At 32.1% G+C, this 25,465-nt stretch overlaps 1 protein-coding gene across 1 annotated transcript in view; it reads right to left on the reverse strand.

The window, feature by feature from the left end:
- Positions 1 to 25,465, reverse strand: part of LOC118196241 (cardioacceleratory peptide receptor-like) — an 880,182-nt gene that overhangs the window by 171,992 nt on the left and 682,725 nt on the right. The window contains exon 3 of the mRNA XM_085814025.1: positions 19,073 to 19,176. Within this exon, the coding sequence (XP_085670151.1) occupies positions 19,073 to 19,176 (104 nt within the window). The remainder of the gene's footprint in view (positions 1 to 19,072; positions 19,177 to 25,465) is intronic.

Consider the following 25,465-nt stretch of genomic DNA (forward strand, 5'->3'; position numbering starts at 1 on the left):
TTGCTGGCTCATTTAAAAGATTAAAAGTTTGTCCTAGCCAATAACTTAATTTTAGAACCCTCTAGAAAAAATAAGAAACAAAGCAAGCAAATGCTAGCAACCTCCTTTAAAAGGAAATTTAACCTTAATGCTAAACCTACCCAAGTCTTTCATTTGATTCCAAACTAAACATTTTATGCCAGATTTTATGATTGTCCCATACACATGCAGACTTGTGAAAAACCTCACTTTTACGCAAAGAGAAATAGCCAACTCGTTAAATTTAATTGATTGGAAAAGGCGAAAAACCATTTAACCTGATCCTTTTCTAACGCGGTTAGAGTTAAGACTTATTCAGTTTGATTAATGTCTTTGATAAAGTTGATAAAAAGCATTTTGCTAAGCTTTTACAGCATAAATGACTTTCCTTGTCTTTTCTCTTTTCCGTCTATAAATTCTTCAATTCCAATAAGACAAAACTGGGATTAAAAATGTTAAATATTTCAATAAATAGATTCCTAATTTAAATTCTTTAAGAAAATCTGAAAGATTTCAGATTTTATATTACGCCCAAGTGGTGTTTAAAGTTTTGTGTGTTATTTATTGAATATCATATTCTTCGCACTTAAGCCATAAAATTCAATTCAACAGCAATATCACAAAAAAATTATACAGAGTATATATACAGAGTGTACGTAAAAGAATGTCCGAGTTTCAAATTGTCATAGTATCAGCTGTAATCGTTCGACAGTTGTGGTTGAAGGTGACGAGTAAAGAATAACTCCAAGAGTTTCAGATAAGCGCATGCGCTTGTACCGCTACATCGTTTTAACAGTTGCAACGTCATCTATTCAAAATGGCGACTTCTGAGCATAAAGCGTTTTGTGTTCTACAATTTGCTAAGAGTGATTTGGTAATTGCCGTTCAACATGCGTTCCGATTAAAGTTTAAATGTGATCCATCATGTGACAGAAATATCCACCGATGGTATTGACAATTCGAAACGACCGGATGTCTTTGTAAAGGTTTGTAAAGGTGGGAAAACCCAAAGTTTCTGTAAAGAATGTGGAACGTGTTGAAGAAACTTTCCGTCGTAGTCCGCATAAATCTGTTCGGAAAGCAAGTCATGAACTACAGTTGCCAAAGACGACAGTCTGGACGATTTTTAGCAAAAAAATTACATTTGCGTCCAGATCGATTACAGTTGGTACAGCAATTAAAGCAAAATGATTGTGCAGTACGATTTCGTTTTGCATGTGAAGTTCTTCAACGGCACAATGACTTTCTGCATCTTGTGGTGTTCAGTGATGAGTCGACGTTTCATACAAATGGGAAGGTAAATACCCATAATGTTCGTATATGGGGTTCAGAAAATCCTCATCAACTTGTACAACACGAAAGAGATTCTCCAAAAATAAACGTTTTCTGTGCTGTTTCACGACGACAAGTTGTATGAACCATTTTTTTTTTTCCGCTGAAGCTACAGTAACAGGGGTTTCTTATCTGGATATGCTACAACAATGGCTCTTTCCCCAATTAGTAGAAAGTGAACCTGCAAACTTTATTTGGCAACAAGATGGAGCCCCTCCTCTTGTGCGAGATTGGTTAAACGTCGAAGTCCCTGACCGTTGGATTGGGCGTCACGGTCCAGACGACAGAGTTCTGTTACCCTGGCCGCCTCGTTCACCTGACATCACGCCTTGTGATTTCTTCCTTTGGGGCTTCGTAAAAGATCGGGTCTACGTTCCACCCCTACCCCACGATTTACCAACCTTGAAAGGTAGAATTGCACAGGCTGTTGCTTCCATTACTCCGGACTTGCTGCCGACAGTATGGGAAGAATTGCATTTTCGTTTGGATGTGTGCCGTATCATTAAAGGCGCACACATTGAGCACTTAAAGGAAAAAATAGGTTAGTTTTCCTTCAATTTGATGTTTGATTTGTTATATTTAGTATAAAATAATCTCCTGTAGTATACCATTAAAACTCGGACATTCTTTTACGGACATATATATATATATATATATATTGGTAGTATTGCCATGGCTGGCTTTGAAATCATTGAGTTTCTTAATCAAAAATTCATAAATGCTTGACTCATTTTTCACGTCCCAGCATAAAAAAAAAAAAAAAAAAAAAAAAAAAACCTAATGACTCTATAACTTTAGTGTGCTTTAATGCTTCTTTTTAACAAAGCATTTCAGAAAAAAAAAAAAAAAAAAAAAGATGACTCAAGGCTTAGAATGCAGTAATAATGTTAAGAATTATTACGTAACATTTAGTGTAATTAATCTCTCTCTGAAAAGCGCCACTAACGTGTGCAGCAAGAACGTTTTACGCTTAAGATCTATTCGAATACTATTATTTGCATAAAAATTTACCAGAAACATTTTAATGAATATTTGATCAACTGTAATTTTTACCGTTTAAAATGGGAGTTATCATTTATCACAACGCTTCTATGCATAGCATTGAAATTATTTTCGATAAAATTTCTACTTTATATTAATGGTACATATTGCGCAATTGCTTAAAATCAATATTAAGGAATAAAACATGTATTTCGAAACCATAAATTCTTATATTATCGCAAAGATTATTATTTAATTTTAATGCGAAATCAAATTTAATTTTTATATACACTATGAATAAAATATCGGATTTATTACTGATAAATCGACGAGATATTTGAAAGCCAAATGTGTGTATTGTTAATAAATTTTAATACACTGACTACCAATAAGTATTTGGAAACCTATGCAAATGACGATATCTGCGGTCCTAAGGTACGTCACGGACTGCGCCGTTATATATCGTGTAGGAAACAGCATCGCCTTTAGTCGCATGCAAGATGCCTCGCAGTTCGGAGCTCTCTGATTTTGAGAAAGGTATAATTATCGGGTATCACAAATGTGGCCGATCCTTAAGGGACATATCTAGCGATCTGAAGTACCCAAATCGACAGTGGCCTATGTGATTAAGAAGCGGAAGGTGAGCGGTGATTGTCGGAATGTGCACCGAGTCGGCAGACCAACGAAACTGGGAGATAGAGACCGACGAGTGCTGTCCAGAGAAATCCGGAAGAACAGCACCCAACCGATGGCTCTCATCCGCGAGGAGTTTCAACAGGCATCCGGGAGTATTGTTTCAATGAATACCATCCGTAAGAAAGCACATCTGCTTGGTTTTTATGGTCGTGCTGCTGCCCATAAGCCTTTGATCACAAAGTCCAACCGCGCTGCTCGATTAATGTGGTGCAAAGCACATCGAAATTGGACCGTAGATCAGTGGAAACCGGTTCTTTGGAGTGACGAATCAAGGTTCGCCCTTTACCGTTCGGATGGCAGGGTCTGGGTCTGGCGTCTACCTGGAGAACGTCTCCTGCCAGAATGCATTGTGCCAACAGTCAAGTTCGGCGGAGGTGGAATTATGGTCTGGGGGTGTTTCTCCTGGTATGGGCTGGAACAGTTGGTCCCCATTCATGGTAAGCTCTACTCCGATGCCTACTGCACTATTTTGGATGACAATGTGCTTCCTACGTTGTGGCAGTTTTACGGTTTGGACCCCTGTTACTTTCTGGACGACAATGCCAGTTGTCATGTTTCGACGTTAACCAAGGCTAGGTATGGTGCCAATGGAGTTTATCGAATGGACTGGCCTGCCCAGAGTCCAGACCTGAACCCTATCGAGAACCTCTGGGACGAGTTGCATCGCCGAATTCAGGGGTGCACTACCCGTGCAAAACCGGAGAAAGAACTTCTATGTCTTCTTCAATCCGAGTGGAAGAAAATACCAGTAGCTGTCATATAAAGACTTGTGGAAAGTATGCCCCGGAGGGTCCACGCTGTAATTACCTATCGTGGAGGCTCTACCAACTATTGATTTTGAATAAAGTTAGTTTTTCTTTTCTATCACAGGTGTCCAAATACTTATTGGTAGTCAGTGTATATCGCATTTAAAATTTCCTTACTAAGCACAGACTTAATGTCTTATTATTAGACTTAATGTATATTTAAATGTTTAAAATTTCTCGACAAACTCTTCAGATTAGCTTACTACGAAATGATATCATAAAGGCTTTCATTTTCTCAGAGGTGTTTGTTATTCAATCACTCATTGTGGTGCACCTTAGGCAACACTCTCGATGAGGACACGAGTAAATGGCCGATAGGTATTGAATATTCCTGACGAATATGTTACGCCAATCATTTGAGAAAAATTGACGGAAGGCTGCTTCATTTGTTCCAAACGGTCGTTGGGTTTAGATGCCTAAGACTAATTCCTAAGATTTTTAAATGTTGAGTACACAACTGATCAGTTTTTTTTTTTTTTTTTTTTTTTTTTTTTTTTTTATTTGACAGACACCTTTCAAAAATCTATCCTATGTAATCTAGTAAAGTTAAACTCAAAATTGGCAGTTCATTATTGGCAACAGTAGAAGAAATCGTAGCACCCTGATTTATTTGAAAACTAATTTCAGTCAATTTTAATTTCTTATTTTCATAATACAGCTTACCGCGTTCTTTCTTTCTTACAAGTAAAAGTTCTTTACTATCTTCTTTCAATAAATATTTCTTCATGTTTCTTTTTCTGTAACATCAGTGAATCTTTGTTTCAGCAATTTATAGTTATTTTTATATAGATTAAATCATTACGTTGCTCATACAACCGCTGGCCATCGACTTAATATAGTTGAAGGTGAGCGGATAAGTACGGAACTAAACACTGTCATAACCAAACTCGTGCGCGTGCACTTGTGACGTCATGCAAATACTGTGTATTTTCGGCCTAAATTTCAGACTCTACTGTGATTGAACCACAATTACAATTTTCAATTTCTTTTTCCTGTTTTGTAGCCGTCTTCTTTAACTATTAATTGAGCCATAAACTAAAATTATAGTTTTGGGGGTTATTAAGACATAAACGCTCTACTGAGACGTGTTTTACACCTTAAAATGATTTTATTAATTGAGGAACGTAGTCCTAAGTTTATCATTTGGAAATCAAAACGAGCTGTGGTCGAGGCTTTTGTCTCATTTGAAAATGCAGCAAGAAATATGGGCCTAATAATTAATGAAGACAAAACAAAATGTATGATTGCATCTAATAAAACAGTTGATTTATCCCCTTGAAGATAAACAGTTATACGTTTGAAACCGTAAAACAATTTAAATATCTGGGCACATTGATCAAAAGTTGTAATAATACAAAAATCGAAATAAAGAATAGAATATTTATGGCTAATAGATGTTACTACAGCCTTAAAAAACAACTAAAATCCAAGCTAATAAGCATAAAAATTAAATTAAATTTATATAAAACTTTAATAAGACCTGTTGCCATTTACAGAAGTGAACGTTGGATATTTAACAGAGCAAAGAAAGACCTGATTTCTATTTTTGAAAGAAAAATCCTAAGAAACATCTTTGGACAAGCACAACAAAATGGTATGTGGAGGATTCTCTATAATCGTGAACTGAATCATGGAAAATATTGGAAATATGGCGAAAATGATATTGTGAAAATCATAAAGGCATCGTATCAGATGGGTGGGTATCATAATTGTATCAGATGGCAGATAGTGGGCTATGTGTTTAGATACGATGATGCATTTCCAACCAAAAAGATAAATCTTTTCGAGAATTGAGGAAGTAAGACGAAACGAAGACCACCCACTGGATGGATAGATGATGTCGAGCAAGATTTAAGGCTAATTCGAGTTAACCGATGGGAGGCTTATTGCGACGAATGGGCTCAGGTGGAGGAAATTTGGAGAGACAGCCTTGACCTGTAACAGGCTGTGGAACTTATGAAGAAGAAGAAGACCTAAGTTAAAATAACTTATCATAAAGTCAGTAATACTTCAGATGTACTATTATTATTAATTCTTTTATTCGCGTAATATCTTCTAAGCTGCAATTTAGGTTTAGTTCAAAGAGTAATGAAATTGTGTTATTAAAATTATTGTCATTAGCACTCATTTAGCTATTTATTTATATACTTTCCCATGTGGAATTACACATTTCCATCCCGTTTCCACCGTTTCCAACTGTAAATAGTTGCTTTACATTGCAGACATGCCGTCGCATTCTGAAACAGAGCTTAAATAACACACAGCTTTTTATATGGCTGCTCTCATTTAAAAACAAATATGGTTTTACGAAGTAAAAACTTTACTGAAGCGGAAATAATATTAGTGTTTTAAATACCATTAGTGTAAGCCTAAATTGTAAATGTTAAGATAAAAGGTATTTCTCACAATTCAGTTTTAATAGCTTCTTCCCTCTTCCCTAAACATCCGTGAAATCGTTTCTCGGAATTGCAAGTGACATTTCTCTTAGCAACAGAATATATTTTCGTCCCTTAAAGTGAAAGATAACTTAATTGGAACCGTTGCTATGGTAACAGAAATCGAAGCTTCGATGATTGTAATTGAATTCTAGTGAAATGTATATGGCAATTTTGACACATACTCTGATGGTTAATACTTCCAAATTTTGCATATACTAATATAATAGCTATAATTCTCACAGATGTAGGAAGCTGAAATCATTATTAGTATTCCGAGATAAGTGGTAAAGGCAATTTAACTGGTACTCGAAATGAAAAGGAAATCTTTCGAATTTCTATGAATCACAGTTGGAATACATTTTATTTATTTAAGTTATAACAGTGTAACATATCACAATCTATTTACATATATAAAAATTGAACAATGAAATGGAAAAACTCAGAGAATATTGCATTCTAAATTGAAAATCAGAATATGCACATCTTGTCCCGAAAGATTTAATGTATTATTAACACCAGCGGAATATGGAATTTGAATATTCTGAAGCATTCGAGACACTGGCTTCAAATATTGAAAATTTGTTTTTTAGCCCAACGGACGTTAGCACAGAAGAATATTCATTTCGTTTTGGAATTTTGCATTGATCCACTACAAGCGTTATTTTACTTTTCCGATTGTTGCCACCAAATATTATCGCATTGTATTACATTTAAATAAATTAAATAATGAAGAATATGTATCAATGTATATATGTTTCTCGCATTGTGATAAAACAATGGTACCTAGAGCTATCGAATAACGTAATCTGCCACAGAATATGGGCGTCTGGAAGCTCTAATTTGGAATTTGAAATTTGTTTTATTATCGATTTCATATTTTCTAACACTTTAACGAATTTTTCATTAACAAACTCAACGATTTCAAAGCGAACAATGGCAACACTGTTCGAAAAAAAAAAAAAAAAAAAAAAGAAAACTTTTTTAAAATTTCCAATGGGCTTGCTGCTGCTCCTACTACTAAGAGTAGCTGCTGCTCCTACTCCTACTACTTTTGTGATGTACCGAGGGCCAAAATATTCAGCGTCTCATTTACACAGATAGAATACTAAAACACATTGTAAAATTGAACTACTGGCAAAGCAAGTGGAAGTAATAAGAAAAGGAAGTTTAAAATCTTAAAGAAGAATGATAGCCCAAAAATATAAAATAACGACTATTCAAATTGTGAACGACCTAAATATTCGCCAGAACTGTCGGCAAAAATGTTTGTTATTTTCATCATATCAATGTTCAGTTTTCTTACTAAATTGGCTTTACAAAGCTATATTTTGTCTTTTCATTATTAGTATTTTGTGTATTTACTTTATTTATTAAATATGATATTCTTGGCACTTGCGCCTTATAAAATTCTGTTCAACAGGAAAACCACAAAATATTTAAAAACAACATATCTTTAGAATTTCCGATACAGAGTCTCTCGCGCTGGAGATAAAAGTGTTTCTTTTTTTTTTGTACAGTTTTGCTACTGCTCGCTTTGAAATCGTTGAGTTTGTTAATCATGACTTCGTTAAAAGTTTACAAAATATGAATTAGATAATAAAACAAATTTTAAATTCGGACTTCCAGGTGCCCATATTTGGGGGGGGCGGACTATGTTAATCAATATCTGATGGCTGTAGGTACCGTTGTTTTTTCACAGTGCGAGAAACATATATACATTCAAGTTCATTCTTCATTGTTTAATTTCTTTAAACATAATACAGGGTGATAATATTTGGTGGCAACAATCTGATATGTGATCCGCCGTTTATTTGACGTTAAATTCCGCTTCATGACTAATGTCCCTTTCGAGAATAACGCCCCTTTTGGGCTTATAAATCTGAAGAATGTGCTTATGTAAAACTACCAACTATACCCATGATGGTCAATGAAGATTAGAAAACATCAACATAGTAAAGGATATGTTCATGCTTCACTGGTGAATTCATCTACTACGAATACAAAATGCCATAAATTTTCAACCAGAAGAATCCCAAGAATAGTTTACAAGCTCAACAATATGATGAAATTAGTACCACTCAGTGCAAAACACCATAGATTATCCGGAACCTGAGATAGATACGGATAATATTGCATGCTATCCAAGCTCAGGCGGTACTCAGGATATTATCATAGATCTAGCTTGTAATGCGGACTTATATTTTTAATAACAAATTAGTTATTTATTTCTCTTCATTTACACATTGTTTTATTTCAATGATTTCATATTTTGAGTTTTAAGTACAGTTCGGTATGACTGCTATGTTTATTTTTTAATACAATTGTAATTAATTAGTCTATCCGTGTTTCGAAAAATTACCTGACTGACCTGAATCTTTTAGATGTAGTTCGGAAAATATAAAATTAAATAAAAATGTGAAATTAAAAAAGGATGTGTTTATATATGCGAGATGAAGAAACGCCCTTATCTTGAATTGTTAATTGGTTGTATGGAGAACTTCCAGTTTCCCTTGACATGTTGGGATTTTTGTATAGAATCAGCAATAATTATCTTATTTTATTCTTTTAATTTACATTTTAACTGGCCATTCTAGTGCATTTATTTACAAATTCCAATTAATTATTACTACAACTGTGAGCATTTGCTTTCTAAATTTCACTTTGCCTTTCCTAGGAGACAATTTTCATTTACAAGGTAACCAAAAGAGTTCTTGCCGTTTCTGATATGACAGTGGAAAAGTGAACCTCAACATAAAAAAACTCGCCAAACTTGGGAGTCACTAACACATTCACCATACTTCCCAGAACTCGCACCAACAGACTACCCCCATTTCCTTTCCCTGGACAACCCTCTTCGTGGGAAATCCTTCAACAACCAGCCAGACCTTGAAAAGACCCTTATGGACTTCTCTGCGTCCAAGACTCCTGAGTTTACCGCGATGGCATCGAACAAGTAGCCATTTTTGGCAAAAAACACTGGATGCCGATGGTGATTGCTTGAGGATTAGTGGTGATTATTATTTCACTAATTTTAAACATTTTTCGTTAATATATATGCATAATTACATATAACATACATACATACATACTTACATATATATATATATATATATATATACGTAGCAAGACAACATGAAATAGACATACCTTAGTGGTCAAGAATATTACGCATTCAGCTGCAAATTTTTTTTAAATTTTAGAAGTAAGAGGAACGTTAAAAAGCCTTACTTATATTATTTAGAAGAGGAATGTTTGTATTAAAATATATCTGTAGAAGAAGCTATTTAAATAAATTAATAAATTTTAACCCACAAATAATTTTAAAAGGACTTTTGTAAAATTTAAACATATTACAAAACTACGAGATCTGTACAAAAAATGGTAAATTGCAACAAATGGTAAATAACTCAATTCGAGGTTTGAGCCGGATCTATTAAGATAAAGTCTCAATTATATCGCTCTTTTCCCCACGCGCCGTAATTTAAATTCAAAATGTAAAACTTTCTGTTTAACAAGGAAAAGCTTTACAAGAAAGCTCAGTAATGCAACAGAATTCAAATAAAATAGCTAAAAAAGCTATTGAAGAACTGCCATTTAAATTGTAAATGTAAAACTTACTAATAAACAAAAAAAAAAAAAATAAATAAATAAATAAATAAATAAAATTAATAAAAAAAAAAAAATCTGAAATTTTTCAGATTTTAAATTACGTCCAAAGGGGCGTTTTTTTAACGTTTTGAGTGTTACCTTTATTTATTAAATATCATGTTCTTTGCATTTAAACCATAAAATTCAGTTCAAGAGCAATATCGCAAAATAATGTTAAATTAAGCATATCTTTAGAATTTCCGATATACACAGTCTCGCGAGCTGGAGATAAAAGTATTTTTTTTCTATATAACGTTGCCATTTCTCGCTTTTAAAGCATTGAGTTTGTAAATCAAAAATTCGTTAAAGTTTTACAAAATATAAAATCTATAATAAAACAAATTCCAAATTTGGGATTTGAGATGCCCATATTCGCAGTAGGATTTCGTCATTCAAAATTCGATGGCTCTATGTACCATTGTTTTATCACAATGCGAGAAATAGACAATCATTTATGCAGATTTTTCATTATTTAATTTCTTCAAATATAATGCAGGACTCTAATATTTTGTGGCAACAGTTTGAAAAGTGAACCGACGTTTATGGGTCCGACGCAAAATGCCAAAACGAAAGCAATAGTCCTTCGGGACTGAAATCTCTTTGGACTAAAAAAAAAAAAGGATATACACGAAACCCTAGTTAGGCAAATGCAAAATTAAAATAAATAGCTTATAAAGCATTATTAGTATAAAAATTACACAATTTTAAAGGATAACCCTCTAATTTGAAAATTATAAACTGTTTAATGAGAAGAACCAAAAGAAACATAATAAAAACCTATCGAAATGGGTTTTGCAAAGACCAAAGAATAAAACAAAATAAGAATAAAAAAAAAAAAATAAACTTTACAAAAGTCCTTTTAAAATTTATTTGTGAGTTAAAATTTATTAATTTTTTCTCACCCCTTTTTGATTTTGAAGTCATCTACTTGTAATTTTAACATTTAGTTTTTACGAGATTGCTTTTACTACTTTATTATTGTTTCTATTTATTGAATGATTTTGCATTTTTGCTAAGGAACTAGAAAAAAATGTATTTTTTAGCATAAGCTTTCAAACGTTCATCTTACTTATATATATATATATGTGTGTGTGTGTGTGTGTGTGTGTAAAACCAAGTATATCTCCAAGTTCATATATATATATAAACTTGGAGAAGGCTCCAATGGATTGGCGATGGTTCTCTGCGTTATAACTTGGATAGACTTTAGTGCGAAGTTAGAAAAATGACACTCGAAGACAGACGTAGATTTAAATTCAACACATAATTTTATTCCTTCATAACTAATCCTTAGGACACATTTCTTTTCGCTGAACATCATCTTGTGAGCATGCTATACGCCCCATAATTTTGCAGATTTTATTTTTAAAACCATGAACAATAACTAGCGGAGTGAAGTAGTTTTTTTGGATGCAAGAGATATAAAGCTAAAGTGACTAATTATCCAGTACGGTAGCTCACCAGGTTTAGATTTAGGTTATTTATTAAGGTTTCACTTCTTAAAATTTTAAGTTCCGAATTACCAACGTCATCAGCGCTACGTAAGACATACGAGATGTGTTGAGCAAGAAATGACGCAGACCGGAAAAGTTATTATGATTTTTGGAATTGAGAAGGGGAATTAGAGGCTAGTACAAACTTACTTATAATTTGATTTACAATGAAGATTCTCAATGAACAGCGATATGGATAATTATATATATCCACATCGCTGTTCATTAAGTGAAGTAAATAAATTTCAGCTACTATAGAAATGCGTTTATGCGGTGACACTAAATGAAATAAAATATTTAAATAAAACTAACGTAATTTTCTTTGAAGCAAAATTCATCAATATATCATAAGAATAACTTATGTTATTGTGATTTTCTGAATAGCCTATATTAGCGTACTTTTCTATTCATTTTTTTTTTTTTTTTTTTTTTTGCCAAATCTTCACTTGTTCCAGTTTTACTAATTTTTTTTTCCGTAAGGAACAAATAATACTAAATGATATTCAATATTAAATGATCGCTTAAGAACTGTTTTTCGTAGTTTATAGTTTATGAAAGTTTTATGTGAGTGGATATAATGCGATGTGACAGAATTTCGAAAGTAGGGCACATATGATTTGGTTTATGTCATCAACGGCAAATTTTCGAGGGCTACCTGCCCAAGGAGGAGGATACCTTCGTAGAGGTTTTTGTTTTTCAAACTAAATATAACCTTCTTTCTTTCATGTTTAGATAGAGCATTTACTTTAACTTTTATCGTCAATTTCAATTTAGAATTAATGAAGATGGGACGAATCCAAATTGTGAGGGCGTTCATCAGTTAGAGATTCTGAGACTAGTTGTAATGTAGGCAAACTTCGCTGAAGGATATCATTTCAACCAGAAGAAAATAAGCTGCTATCTGAAACGATATGCTATCGGGAGTTGCATGACTATATCTCAATTTTTGAAAGTCAATAAAATGCTAAATCAATTATGAGTAGTAATTTTATCAAGTACTAAAAAGGCATAGTAAAATTATAAGTTTTGCCGAAATGACAAACATGAAAAATGCGCAATGCTCTGACTAGGATTCGAATTGCGGATTTCTCAACTGCTACCCGGATATTTTCCCAATTACACCACTAAGGAACAAGTGCTTAGTACAGTAGAACTCCATTTATCCGAATTAGTTGGAACCAGACACTATTCGGATAATCAAAAATACGGATAATTGAATTTTTCCGAAGAATGGGTTTACGTATACTGTAATTAATTATTGTATGCAGAATATGTTGAAAAAAAACTATTTTTAAAGAAAAGAGCTTTTTATTAATTAAAATGAAAAGGCAACACTTTTAGGTACATGTTATATAGTGTACTGTACAGTACTTACAAGTGCTGAAAGTCATTGCTTGCTGAACATCTCGGTCAAAGGAAGCTGTTTGACTGTCTTATCCGTTTTCGGTCAGCCAAGTCGGGAGTTTTACTGTACATCGCATGTATTTTTGTAAAAACCGCATCATATACTGTTTGTTTTTTCGAATTATTGAATAATTAATTTTTATTTTGCTTTTGGATCATCCTGTGACACGGCCCATGAAAGCAATCTGAGTGACAGCTGTGTAGCATTCGTAGAACAGTTTTCTAAGGAAAAGTCTCCTATTTGTGTTCCGAAAGGCAAAAACCTACTAAAACATTCATACAGGCAGCCTGTTTGTGTAGCTTCCGAACTCAGACCGAATTAGGATTGTTAAGCTGTTTTATCCCAATGAAACATATGAAGCCTCTTTCTACATATTTAGATAATTATACAACACGTTATCATAATTATTCATTAAGGAGATTAAAAACAGTTATTCATCAAACATTATATAATACATGTTAATAATGAATATGCAAGAACTGAAGAACGTAGACGGCTATAAAAAGGGAATACAAATTCGCAATAGGGAAAGGATCTTGAAACAAGGGAAAAAATATGTAAAGAAGGAAAGGCTCAAGAGTACTTAAAACTCCTTCATGCACACAGCCTCTTAAGATTTTGTTTTGATTCATCTCGAGTTTTAAACATCTGAAAGTGAAACTGCAGATAGGGAAAAAAAGAGAGGGCGAAAGAGAGAGTTTTAACATTCTCTGTTTACTATCTTTAAATTTTAGAAGTTAAGAATTTTTTTTCTTTTTTAAAAGAATGCTAAAGTATATTTTATTTTATATTCTTGGTACTTTTTCAGATTCGAGTTTTATCACGCTTATGGAAGTCGCTTTTATTATGTTTAAAGCCTATGCAATTAATAACTTTTCAGGTTTAATTCTGATACGATACTACATTACGCGACAACGTACCGACTTTTGTGGAGTCAGTAGTTTTAGTTGGCTTGAGCACATACATGCATAATTCAGAGCGGAAGCTTTTTATCTTCTAAACGGTAGAAAGCCGTATAAAATGAGCCACTTTTATTTTAATATTACGTAATGTTTCTATTTTCTAGTGCTGTTGTGAAGTAATTATTAGTCCAAAGGGGTTTTGTCCCTGAGTTACTTTTGTTTTCGTTTGGCGGTTTTGCGTTGGTTTACTATAAATGTCCGTTTCACTTTTCAAACTGTTGCCACCCAATGTTAAAGTCCTGTATTATATTTGAAGAAATTAAGTAATGAAAAATCTGCATAAATGTATGTATATTTCTCCCACTGTGATAAAACAACGGTATATAGAGCCATCGAATTTTGAATGACGTAATCTTCGTACGAATATGGGCATGTGGAAGCTCAAATTTGAAATTTGGTTTATTATCGATTTCATATTTTGTAAAACTTTAACGAATTTTCCATTAACAAACTCAACAATTTGAAAGCGAGCAAAAGGCAACACTCTACGGGGGGGAGGAACCTTTTTATTTCGAGCGCCCGTAACTGTGTATCGCAAATTCTAAAGATACGCTCATTTTAAAATTATTTTGCGACATTGCTATTGAACTGAATTTTACGGTTTAAGTGCGAAGAACATGATATTTAATAAATAAAGGTATCACACAAAACGTTAATAAAACGCCCCTTTGGACGTAATTTAAAATCTGAATTTTTTAGATTTTTTTTTCTTGTAAATAATGATGGCAAATGTTAGATAGTTAAGTTGGTTACAGAAAACCTTCCGTCATATTTTTCTCTTTCGTTAAGTGTTTTAACGTTCAGCGAGAGCTTGGAGAATTTTTGTGTTCTGTTGAGATTTGAAATTTACTGCATAATTTGCGAGTTTAGGAATTGTACTATCGATGTATTTTGCTATTTTTTTGGCCGTATCAAAAGCCTTTAATGAGCAAAGACACAATTTTTACTACTGGAAGAAATCTGAGGTGAGTCATTTTACATTAACGCCGCTATTTGCTCTTGTACTTTGATAAGTCTCGAAGATACTACGCTTTCTTGCGATAGTATTTCAGAACAGGAAATGTTACAGAGCAGACAGATTTTTATTAACTCTACCATATAGACATAATCTCTAAAAGCTCTTTAATTTTGTCTCTTGTTGTATCATGGTGAAGCTAAAAACAATATAAGATCGTTTGCGATATAATATATGAAATAGCTTCTTCCCGGCTACTGCAAAAAACATTCAGTACGTGATAACACTAGATATTAAGCAATATATAATAAAATATATATGATAATATCTTTCGTCTGAGACCTTTATATATATATATATATACACAGAGAAAGAGCGTATTATCTCGGAAGAACATGCTATGAATTCAGAGATTAAGTCTGCTGTTATAAGGAAAAAGAAATATTTAATTAATCTGTAAAGCATGCGGAGTACCTGAAGAAAATAAAGTAACTTGATCTTAATGATTCATAAATAATGTGCAATATTTATAAGCCAATTATATATAAAGAAATTAGGTGACATAAAAGACGATCAGAGAGATAAGATCTCGATGATCGTTTTACTGCAGCACTTTCAGTAACGTTATAAGGTATTTCTCTCGCGTTCTTATAGCATGCTTTCGTAGTGTGGTGGTCTGCACTCTGGGCGCGTATTCCAGAGGTACGTGTTCGATTTCCGGTGAAGGCGTTGCTTATTTTTCATCTTTGCGGCTTCCACAAAAAATCATATTAGCTCTACAACGTTTGTTACTCTAATTTTTGTTTTTAGCTCAAAGAAATGTTGCGTGTAGTATGTTAAGGATGAATAGCCATGCATCGGTTTTGTTTCGATTTTTAGTGTAATATTGAAACAAAAATAAAGTAAACATTTTATTCCAAGATATATATACCTAAAAGTGTGACTGTACGATTACGTAAATCGTCTGAGAAAACTGAGTATGTTTCCAGGTAGGCTAACACAGCATTCAGTTTATGAGTTACATCGATGAATTTTAAATTTATGTGCTATTTATGTGTTATTTTAAATTTATGTGTTATTTATCAGGACCCACTGCAAATAATGAAAACCAAAATCTATGCTTTGAAATTAGACGTTTAGCAGCTGTGGACAACAATAAGGAAATCGTTTAATAGCTCAAATTATCTTCATGCTTATAAAATGATTAATATTACGTTCGGCTGACCTTATGCTGAGAGTTTAGTTCTATTAACTGGAGTAATAAGAAATTGATTTTAAAGTGAATGAATTTAAATTTGATGGCAGATTACTGAAACAAAGTTCATTTAACATAATAACGATTAAATTATTTATTACAATCGATAATAATGAATATAAATTTTAATCTTGTTTCTTCTATTCGTAACACTACACAAATATTATGGCAAGATATCAATCAGTATGCATATATCGTATAGATTATTTCACCTGTTTTCACAAGAAATTAAATTCACGTAAGTCTAATGTTTTATCCTATCCTACGTTTACCACGTAGACGATGTCAGACTCATGTTATAATATTGTTACGTAGTGTAGGAAAGGTTGTTACATAGCATTTCTTTTGTTAACTTTTAATGAAACCTAGAATAGCATGTTTGGCTAGTAGTTCCCGCATAGGGAGAACCACTAATGTAAGAGCTTGGCATCCGGTTAGTCTAGAAATCATGTCACCTAACTCAGCTACAAATTTGAGCAAACATCTTTGAGGACTGGGAATTACGTGATGAGGGATCGCAAATATTTGGTCTCCTTTCTCCAACAAAAAACGAAATCAGAGTCAGAACTTCTAATATAAAGGTCGAGTGTGAATTTTTTACAAAAAGATAGATAACTTTTATAACAAACATTTTCACTCTTTAATTTCTAGCTGTTATCTGAAATCAACATGTGAGCGTATGCATTTTTTCTCAGTTTCCTAGGCCTTGATTTTATGCGATTTATTTATTGAGACTTTGAAGAAGAATTTAATTTATTGAGACTTTGAAGAAGAATTTAATTTATTGAGACTTTGAAGAATTTAATTGTGTTTTGCTATTCAAGAATGTAGGTTTTAATTACATCTGGCTGGTATTCATAGATGTAATTCCCGTATCACTTATAATTAGAGGTATGACGAATTCTAAATTTTATTGAATTCGAATTTTAGAAGGTTCTGAAATATTTGGAACTTTTTAAACACTTTTTATTAATGAACATATTTTTTTATTTAATTTTATTTATATTAAACATATTTTTAAAAATATCTAAATTAAAGTGATATATAAAATTTTATAAGTTACAATTCAAAACATCTAAAAATTTTTAAAAATCACTTAACATTTAAAATTTTAAAATAAACTTTGGGGAATCTTATGTTAATTAACCAGTTATTTATAATATCAGTCTTTACTATAACTTCTCCTTTCCACATTCCTCACCAGACTGCAACTGAGTGTGTATTTAAACTGAAGTTTTGGGGTTTGAAAACAAAACGTGCTTCTGGCATCAGGTTCACGCTAGGTGGTTACTTTTCTGCCAGCTCTCATAATTGTAATTATTTGACTTTGCGGTTTCTCGCTGCTGAAATTTTAATTCTGACGCTCCAATAGAGTTAGCAAGCTTCTAGCAGTATTTAACTGTGTAGTCCTTGACTACAGATCAGCATTTGATTTAAGATAGATTGCTCGATTTATTTGAATTACGACGACTTGGGGTTATATTGTAGCACAAGAGAGTACCTTTATGATCTAAATTCTGCGCCAGTGGAACCTTCTATTTTAACCTTCTCAGGACTCTGCCATTGTTTTTAGATATAGCGATAATTCGCTTAACGTCTTAACCAGAACCGGTTTATTAGAATTATTAGAACCGGCTCTAATAAACCATTCTCTTAGAATTACCAGATCAAATGAAACACAAGGAAATCAAATATAAACCTTGCTTAGATTAGACCAAAGTTAAAGATTACGCCAACGAAAATCATCAAGATCTAATTAAAAGATTTTAAAGTGAATGAATATAAAGCAATACTATCAATATTATCAAATATAAACTAAATTCAGTTAACCTTATAAAGCTAAACCTTCGAGTGCTATTTTATTTATTTACTCTCAGATGAGCAGCTGCACCGCCTTTAAGACATTCAGCTAGTGCTACTTTATTAAAATAAAACAAAGTACATTTACTATGTTTATAAATCGGCGTAAGTTTAGTATAATTATCTCCACATTTTGGCAACATTTGAGGCGCAAAATCGAAACAGGGAAGAAACATCACCATATAAGAGGGAAAAGCCCTATTTTGTATCATACATTTATGTTTGATGTATAGTGCATGTAAATCTAATATATATCATATTAACGTTCAAGTCAAAAATGTAAGTTGAATTTTGTCAAACGAACAACGATAGAGAGGTAGATAATTGTAGACTTCGTAATATGACAATGTTATAATTGCATAAATGTCGATAGAATGGGAATTTTCTTTTAATTTTTCATAAAAATGAAAAGATTAATAACAGGAGGGCTACAACACACTCGTATATTACATTACATTAATTCTTTGAAAGACAAATCACCCGAGACGGCCTTTCTTTCAACTGGCCGCAACTATCCGAAACGGCCGAAATTGCGTTGTTGATTTCTTCGCTACCCCCAAGGTGTGCAATAGTAGGTGCAGTTTATCCAAATGCATTGCACATCAGTGTACTGTATGCAGCTTCTTCTAAAAGACTAATTGAAGCTTCTTTGGTAAGAAGTAAAAAGGAAGTCATTTGAAATCTTCACACTTCTTTAGGCGTTGATGGGCGGGGAGCAGAGGAAGCAGGTTGGGTAATGAACGCAAAGGGGCGTTTCGGAATTTTATGCATACATGGACGGCTTCTGTTTTTTAATGGTTAATGGGAAGTCTGTGTTCGGAATGTCCCGAGAGGAAAACTGATGGTTTGTTCTTCACTTATTTGTCCTATAATTTGAAGAAGTAAGATGGATACATACGATAAGCACGGCATTTAATAATGTACTCAAAATTATCTCTGCATTTTGAAACGAGTAAATCCTATGAAGATGACTGATTACATTCTCGAAACTTCAGTTCATTCCAACAGTTTTCCGTCTACTGCTGTAACAAAGTATCCACGTAGTGACAAATAGTAAATGGGCAGATAATATTACACATGCTGGTTTTTTTAACCAATAATGTTAAATAATTCACTTGATGGTTGTCATAAATACATAAAATGGGTGCATGAGTATTAACTCTACAGCAACATACTATTAGAAAAATTTAAATTCTATATAATAATTGAGAAAGCCTTCTTACCTGCAAATATTTGACTAGCTTGCATGTGATATTGTCCGCATAGAAAGCTACAGTTACTCTCCATATAATATCTGTAAGAACATTTATCACCCCAACCGTAAGATCTGAAAAAGAGAATAATTTATTAATGTATCAAAACACCCATCAAAGTTTCTTGAACGCAAGCATATGTATTTTAATGAAAAATTTAAGAAAGGCATGATCACTTAATTCACAAAATTTGAATACTTTTCAAGCGAAAAATTAAAAGTTAGGAATAATTGATAAAAGAAGAGAGAATAGGAAACATTTAGAGAGTTAAAAATATCCTCAACACATTATCACTCTGTTTATTTTCTCCAGCCAAATAAGAATTAAATTCAGTTTTTTTCAGAGAAAATTTACACAAATTAAGCATTCGCACAAAATAACCTTCAGTTCGGATCACAATTATCTTAAATGCTCTTTTGCTAAAATCATGCATTCTTGTAAATTTAGGATTGTATTGTTATATTTTATCTAATTTCCAAGCAATTTCAAGAGTGAAATTAGCGTGTACAAAATTAAATTGCAGCATCCCTGTGAGAAGATAATAGCGAATTAATTTTTTCGCCACTCCACCCCCAAAAATGTGTTCCCAAATGTAATGATTAGTTAAAGGTGGTCTTTGATATTTATTATTGCCGATATTTGTGCATATTCTTACGTATCTTTCTCTTCACGTTAAGGGTTCACGTTAAGGGAACGAGAGATATAATACTTTCCCTTTTCTTTTGTGCGCAAGGTGTACATAATACCTATGCCTGCATAAGAATGGATATGTCTTCCATTCATCAGTCATGATAGGGTGTCCCTTTCCACGTTCTTCTTAATCAGTAAGATCAGAATCTCCGTGGATCTGTTGTTTGCTGTGAACATGTTTTCGGTGAAGGCAAAAATCCTTTTGAGAGACACTACTGCAGACAAGCCACTGTCGCCGAACACTTCCATAGTTAAACGAAAATAATTCCTCCTATTAACTTCTAAAATTTCAGAAAAGACAGCTTGGAAACAGACAAAATAATAGTGGCTATGTGAAGAATAGTGTGGTAATAATAGTGTATATGTACACGTGTAAAGGCGAACAATGAGTGTAATGATTCAACATACAAAATTATGAAGGGCAGTATATAGAGGAACCATATAGTACAACATAAAGGAAATATTAGCTACCTGGGAAAGTAAGAAAGGGAAAAAAAGGGAATAGTTGCTCCCTTTGGGTTACCAGGTTTGAATTATTATTGCCATTGCTGGCGGTGTTTACATTTACTAGGTTCTTTGCGGAAGTGCTGATGTACTAACGTGCAACATTAAGCAGTGGCGAAAAAAAATCACCATCTCATCGCTCTGATGTTGCGTCCTGTTATAAATTCAAGCGAAGTGTCTTTAAAGTGATTTCAAGAATCTAGACTGGCCTTTTTTCTTGTACGTCCGCTTTGATATTATTGCGAATTAAAAGAATCATTTATCAGGCTATGTTTTAGAAAAGTATTTTAATTGCTTGTGCTTCTTATTTGCCTACTTCTGCTTTAGATTCAGTAAAATATGCGTAGAATTTAATTTCTCTTTTAAAGTACAGAGTAAGAAAACTGAGGAGGAACTAAAGTTTCTGTCAGTGATACAAAATTTAATGAAAAGCTACGAATTTTAAATTTTTATTAAAGCGCTTTAGATGAAAATTTTCTGCATTTTGATTTAGCATTTTATGAAAATATAAAAAAAATGTTGTTCAGAGAAAGAAAATGTAATTATGCTAATATTTTTATTTGATGCTTTCAGCATTTAATAACTTTATTGGTGCAATTAATTTTATATTTTTGTAACATAGTATACTTACATTTTTTCATTACTGTGAAGCAATTTGTTTATTAATCAGTGTAGGCAAAATGTTTTGTACAACCATCTAAGAGGAAATTGCTCTTAATTATCATTCTTTTGAACTCTAAAGATGTTATTCTCTTTTTATTTTGCAAATATAAAACTAAATCTTTTTAATAACATAAATGCCATTTTCAATAACTGTGTTGAAAGAGGAATTTTAAAATTTTCAAACATTTTATTTTGGAAAGTTTATTATAACTTAATGAGATAGTGATTATAATTTTCAATTTTTTTAAGAAAATTTACTTACTGTGAAATTAAGATAAATGAGAAATATTAATGAAATTAATTTGAAAATTAAGGTATAACTAGTATAAAGTTTGTGTTGTGTACGAATACAGAAATATTAAAAAATGTACATTGATTATTGCTATAAAAATATAAGTAATTTAAGAAAAAGAATAATGGTAATACAATTGAATGTGGGTAATGTACGAAATTTATTAAAACACAGTTTGAAATCATGAAGAGGAGATTTTAGGTAATGAATAACTGAATGCAGAGGATAAAATATTTTATAAGCAGTATTGGTTCAGATGCAGAGTAGTAGATTTTACGCTTGAGTAATTGTTCTTTTTACCCTTTCATGCAAACAAATTCTAAAGTTTACCATTTTCTAGAATAAATGTACTTTTTTTTTTTTTTTTTTTTTAACTTTATTGTTATTATTATGGAAGGTTTTAATGTAGTTCTTTAGCCATTAGTTACCTTATGCAAATAATAAAGGCATTTTTTAAGCAAATGTCGAGCATCCGTTAAACACTAGTGCTGCAACGCACCATTCAGTTAAACAGGATATACCCCATTTTCGAAACGTTTTGTTTGATAGAATTCTGAAACCACCAGTTTATGTAAAATGAGTAATTGATTATTACTGAAGTAAAAAATAAATATGAAAAAAAAAGTAGTTTCAGCAATATATTTTAATTCTTATGATGTCAAAGAGTAATATAAATACTGTGCTATAAACATGTGAAATTTGTTGCAATGCATTGAAATTAGAAAGGGTGAGATAAAATTTCTATGTTCGTGGTAGATTATTAAAAATTTTTCCGAAACGCCATGCTAATTATTCGGATTTTGCAAAAACAAGAAATGTTTAACTTACTACTTAAATTTTAATACTGACTCTAAAAACTGAATTTATTAGCACAAAAGCCGTTAGCCCAGAAGGGCTATTAATTTCAAAACGGCATTTTGCGTCGATCCACTTTTCAAACTGTTGCCACCAAATATTATCGCCATGTATTATATTTAATGAAAATGAATATTGAAGCATTTAGACGAATACATGCATTTTTCTAGCATTGTGAAGAAACAGCGATACCTAGAACCATCAAATTTTGAATAACGTAGTCCTTCACCCGAACATGAGCACCTGAAGCCCCGAATTTCGAATTTCTTTTATTACCTGTTTAAAATTTTGTAAACTTTTAACGAATTTTTGATTAACAAGCTCAACAATTTCAAACCGAGCAATGGCAACACTGTACGGAAAAACACATCTTTATCTCCAGCGCGCGAGACTGTCTATCCGAAATTCTAAAGATATGCTGTTTTTAAATATTTTGTGATATTGTGGGTGAATTGAATTATATGTGTTTTAAATTCGAAGAACATTATAATTAATCAATAAAGGTAACACACAAAACGTTAAGTAAGTCCTTTTAGGCTTAACATAAAATCTGAAAGCTTTTCAGATTTTTTTATTATAAAAATTTTTATTTTCAAAATTTGTTCAAAATTTATCCTCTTCATTGTTTTAAATATTTAGTTCTAGATTTCAGGATTTATATTTCCTTTAGTATAATATTTCTCCTCTAGGCCATACTCTCTTTGAAGGGAGGAATGAAAACAAATTAAATATTAATAGTAAAAAATAATAGCAGCCGTGAAGGCCTGTAAAACATATCTTATATTTTCTAAACATATCGCTTATTTTTTATATATATTTTTAATATATATCTGTAAAACATATATTTTATTTTTTAATGCGCAGCCTCCAACTATTTGTCTCAAAATTCGCGACTCGCAAAGAGCGTTTTATGTTTTTGAAGACATTGCGGTAATTAGAGAAGCAGTGTGTGGTGGTCTAATTAGAAAGTGAAGCAGAGAGTAAATACGACGTATTCAGGATAAAATATTGCCTCAGAATGATTTAAATTTGATGTAGTTTAATCTTGATTAGCTAATTAATAACTTATGTAAATATCAAATAACTTTGATTAATTTTTAAATGACACAATTTAGGTAGATTTGTTATTGGCAATTAAACTACTTTAGAAAAAAAGCGAAAATTAGTCAAATTAAAATGGACAACTGCTGCAGTTACAATTTTTATTTACACAACGTTACCTCTCTTTGTCTCTCTCACACGCGACCCCCACATATATATATATGCGATAAAACCAAAATTTAGAAGTACTGAAGTGAGATGTAGGAATATTGAACAGAAAAACGCAGAAATACTGATGGCGTAGATAATTTATACATAAAACGTAGAATTACTAAGAATAACTGTCGACGGGGTTTTAATTCCAGGCTTATTTAAATTCATATTTAGAGTCACAGTTCACTTGGCACTTAATCGTGCCTATTTTCAAAAGATTTACATTTTTGAATGCTATTGCGAAGGGAAGAGAGCACAGCGAAATGAAATGATGGCCAAGCAGCAACAGAGATACAAGCGAAATAAGCATTTTTCAACATGGCTGCTCACCAAAGAGGAACATTTTGGTTTTCAAAGGTTTAGGTTTCTTCATCAGCGTTACGCTAGCTTTGTGGCATAGATTAATCTAGAAATGGCGTAGTCCAGAAATGTTATTTTTATTTTTAAAATAAAGAAGAAATAACTAAATTTAAAAAGATCAATTAAAAGGCTACTACGAAATTAAATTATAAAGCTGATTTACATATTTTTTATCTCGTACGTATATATATATATATATATATATATATATAAAGTAAAAATGATTATGCGTAATTTAAAATGCCTAAAACTTTCGCTAAAGCTGCTATAATCAAAACGGTGAAGAAAACGATTTAAGGCCATAGCCGTGAAAAAATTTAGAAAACATATTTCTGAAGAAAGCTGTTTCAAAAGCATATTCCATTTCGTGGAGATTTTATCACTTAGTATTCAATTCCATGGCATAAAGAAAGCTACTTGAAGTTTTCGATTAAATATTTTTCGGAAGCAGTAGAGAATAAAAATTCGAAATATTTCCCCTTTTTTCCTTATCAGTAAAATTCTTTATTTTAAAGAATGATTATCAACAAGATTTCCATTTCTAAAAGAGTTGACAGATAGAAATTTTAAGAAAAGTGCCATTTATATTCACTAGACAACATACCTTATCAATCACGTTTTTTTAAATAAATACTTTTATTGACAATGGCCAAGTTTTTCATCCTTTTGTGATCTGCTTTTTCATCCTTCATGAAGCACGTACGCAAGAAAAGTTTTTCATATGCACATCAAACGCATTTGACTTGCATGCGTATTTAGATGGCATGAAGTACCATTTAAAATAACTCAAAATGGAACATTAAAAATATGTTAGGTTTTTAATGTTCCATTCCTAACCTATGCATTTAAAAATATGTTAGGTTGAATTGAAATCCATTCTGATTCAAATGTCAAGTATAAAATTAAATGAATGTTATTAATTTATTCCTACGTAACAGATATCTGAATTTTTTTCTAGAGGGTAAAGAATAACTTTCCATACAGATGCTAACGCAGAATATCATTGCATAACGGCTAACGCAGAATTACCTTATCTGTGGGCCCATATTGAAGCTAAGTGAATTAAATTTTCTCAACGTTCATCCACAAAGCATTGGGGATAAGCGTCGAGAAAAACCTTCATGTAAATGCGCCGAATATAAATATCAATCGCAAGCAAGCAAGCTATCATTTGATGTGTTTATTTTTTTCAAATGGAATACAAGCAGTGTGTCATCTTCCCTATATGACGCGTTACGTAAGTGCATGAAATGTTTTAATGTACACTTTTTGATTAAATACACTACAAAATTCGAAAAACTATTTTTAGGCATTGTCAATTCTTTGCCTTAAAAGATTGAAAACAGAATTCTAGGATTGCAAACAAACAAACAAAAAAGAAATTTTGCAAATATAAATTTAAATCTGCTGAATGTAATCACTCCATATATATATAATGTGTATGTATATAATATATTACAGGGTATATATATATATATATATATATATATTACAGGCAAAATTCTCCTGAATGTGTAGTTGTTTGTCTCACCAAACAGGTTATACTTAGTCTACGGATACAAATGCTTTTCGCTAGTTAATAATACTGCATATAAGCTTGAAAAATATTCTATACTTTTTTACATTTTTCTTCTACTTGTCTGTCTGTATATATCGAGAAGGGCTTCATTAGAAAAGTTTGGAAACGGAATGCATTAGTAGATAGATAGTTCAATTAATGTAGACAACTAGATCAATTGTTTCAC

This window comes from Stegodyphus dumicola, chromosome 3 (assembly GCF_044657685.1).
Source record: "Stegodyphus dumicola isolate Sdum_Otavi_A_Nest chromosome 3, ASM4465768v1".
NCBI lineage: Eukaryota > Metazoa > Arthropoda > Arachnida > Araneae > Eresidae > Stegodyphus > Stegodyphus dumicola.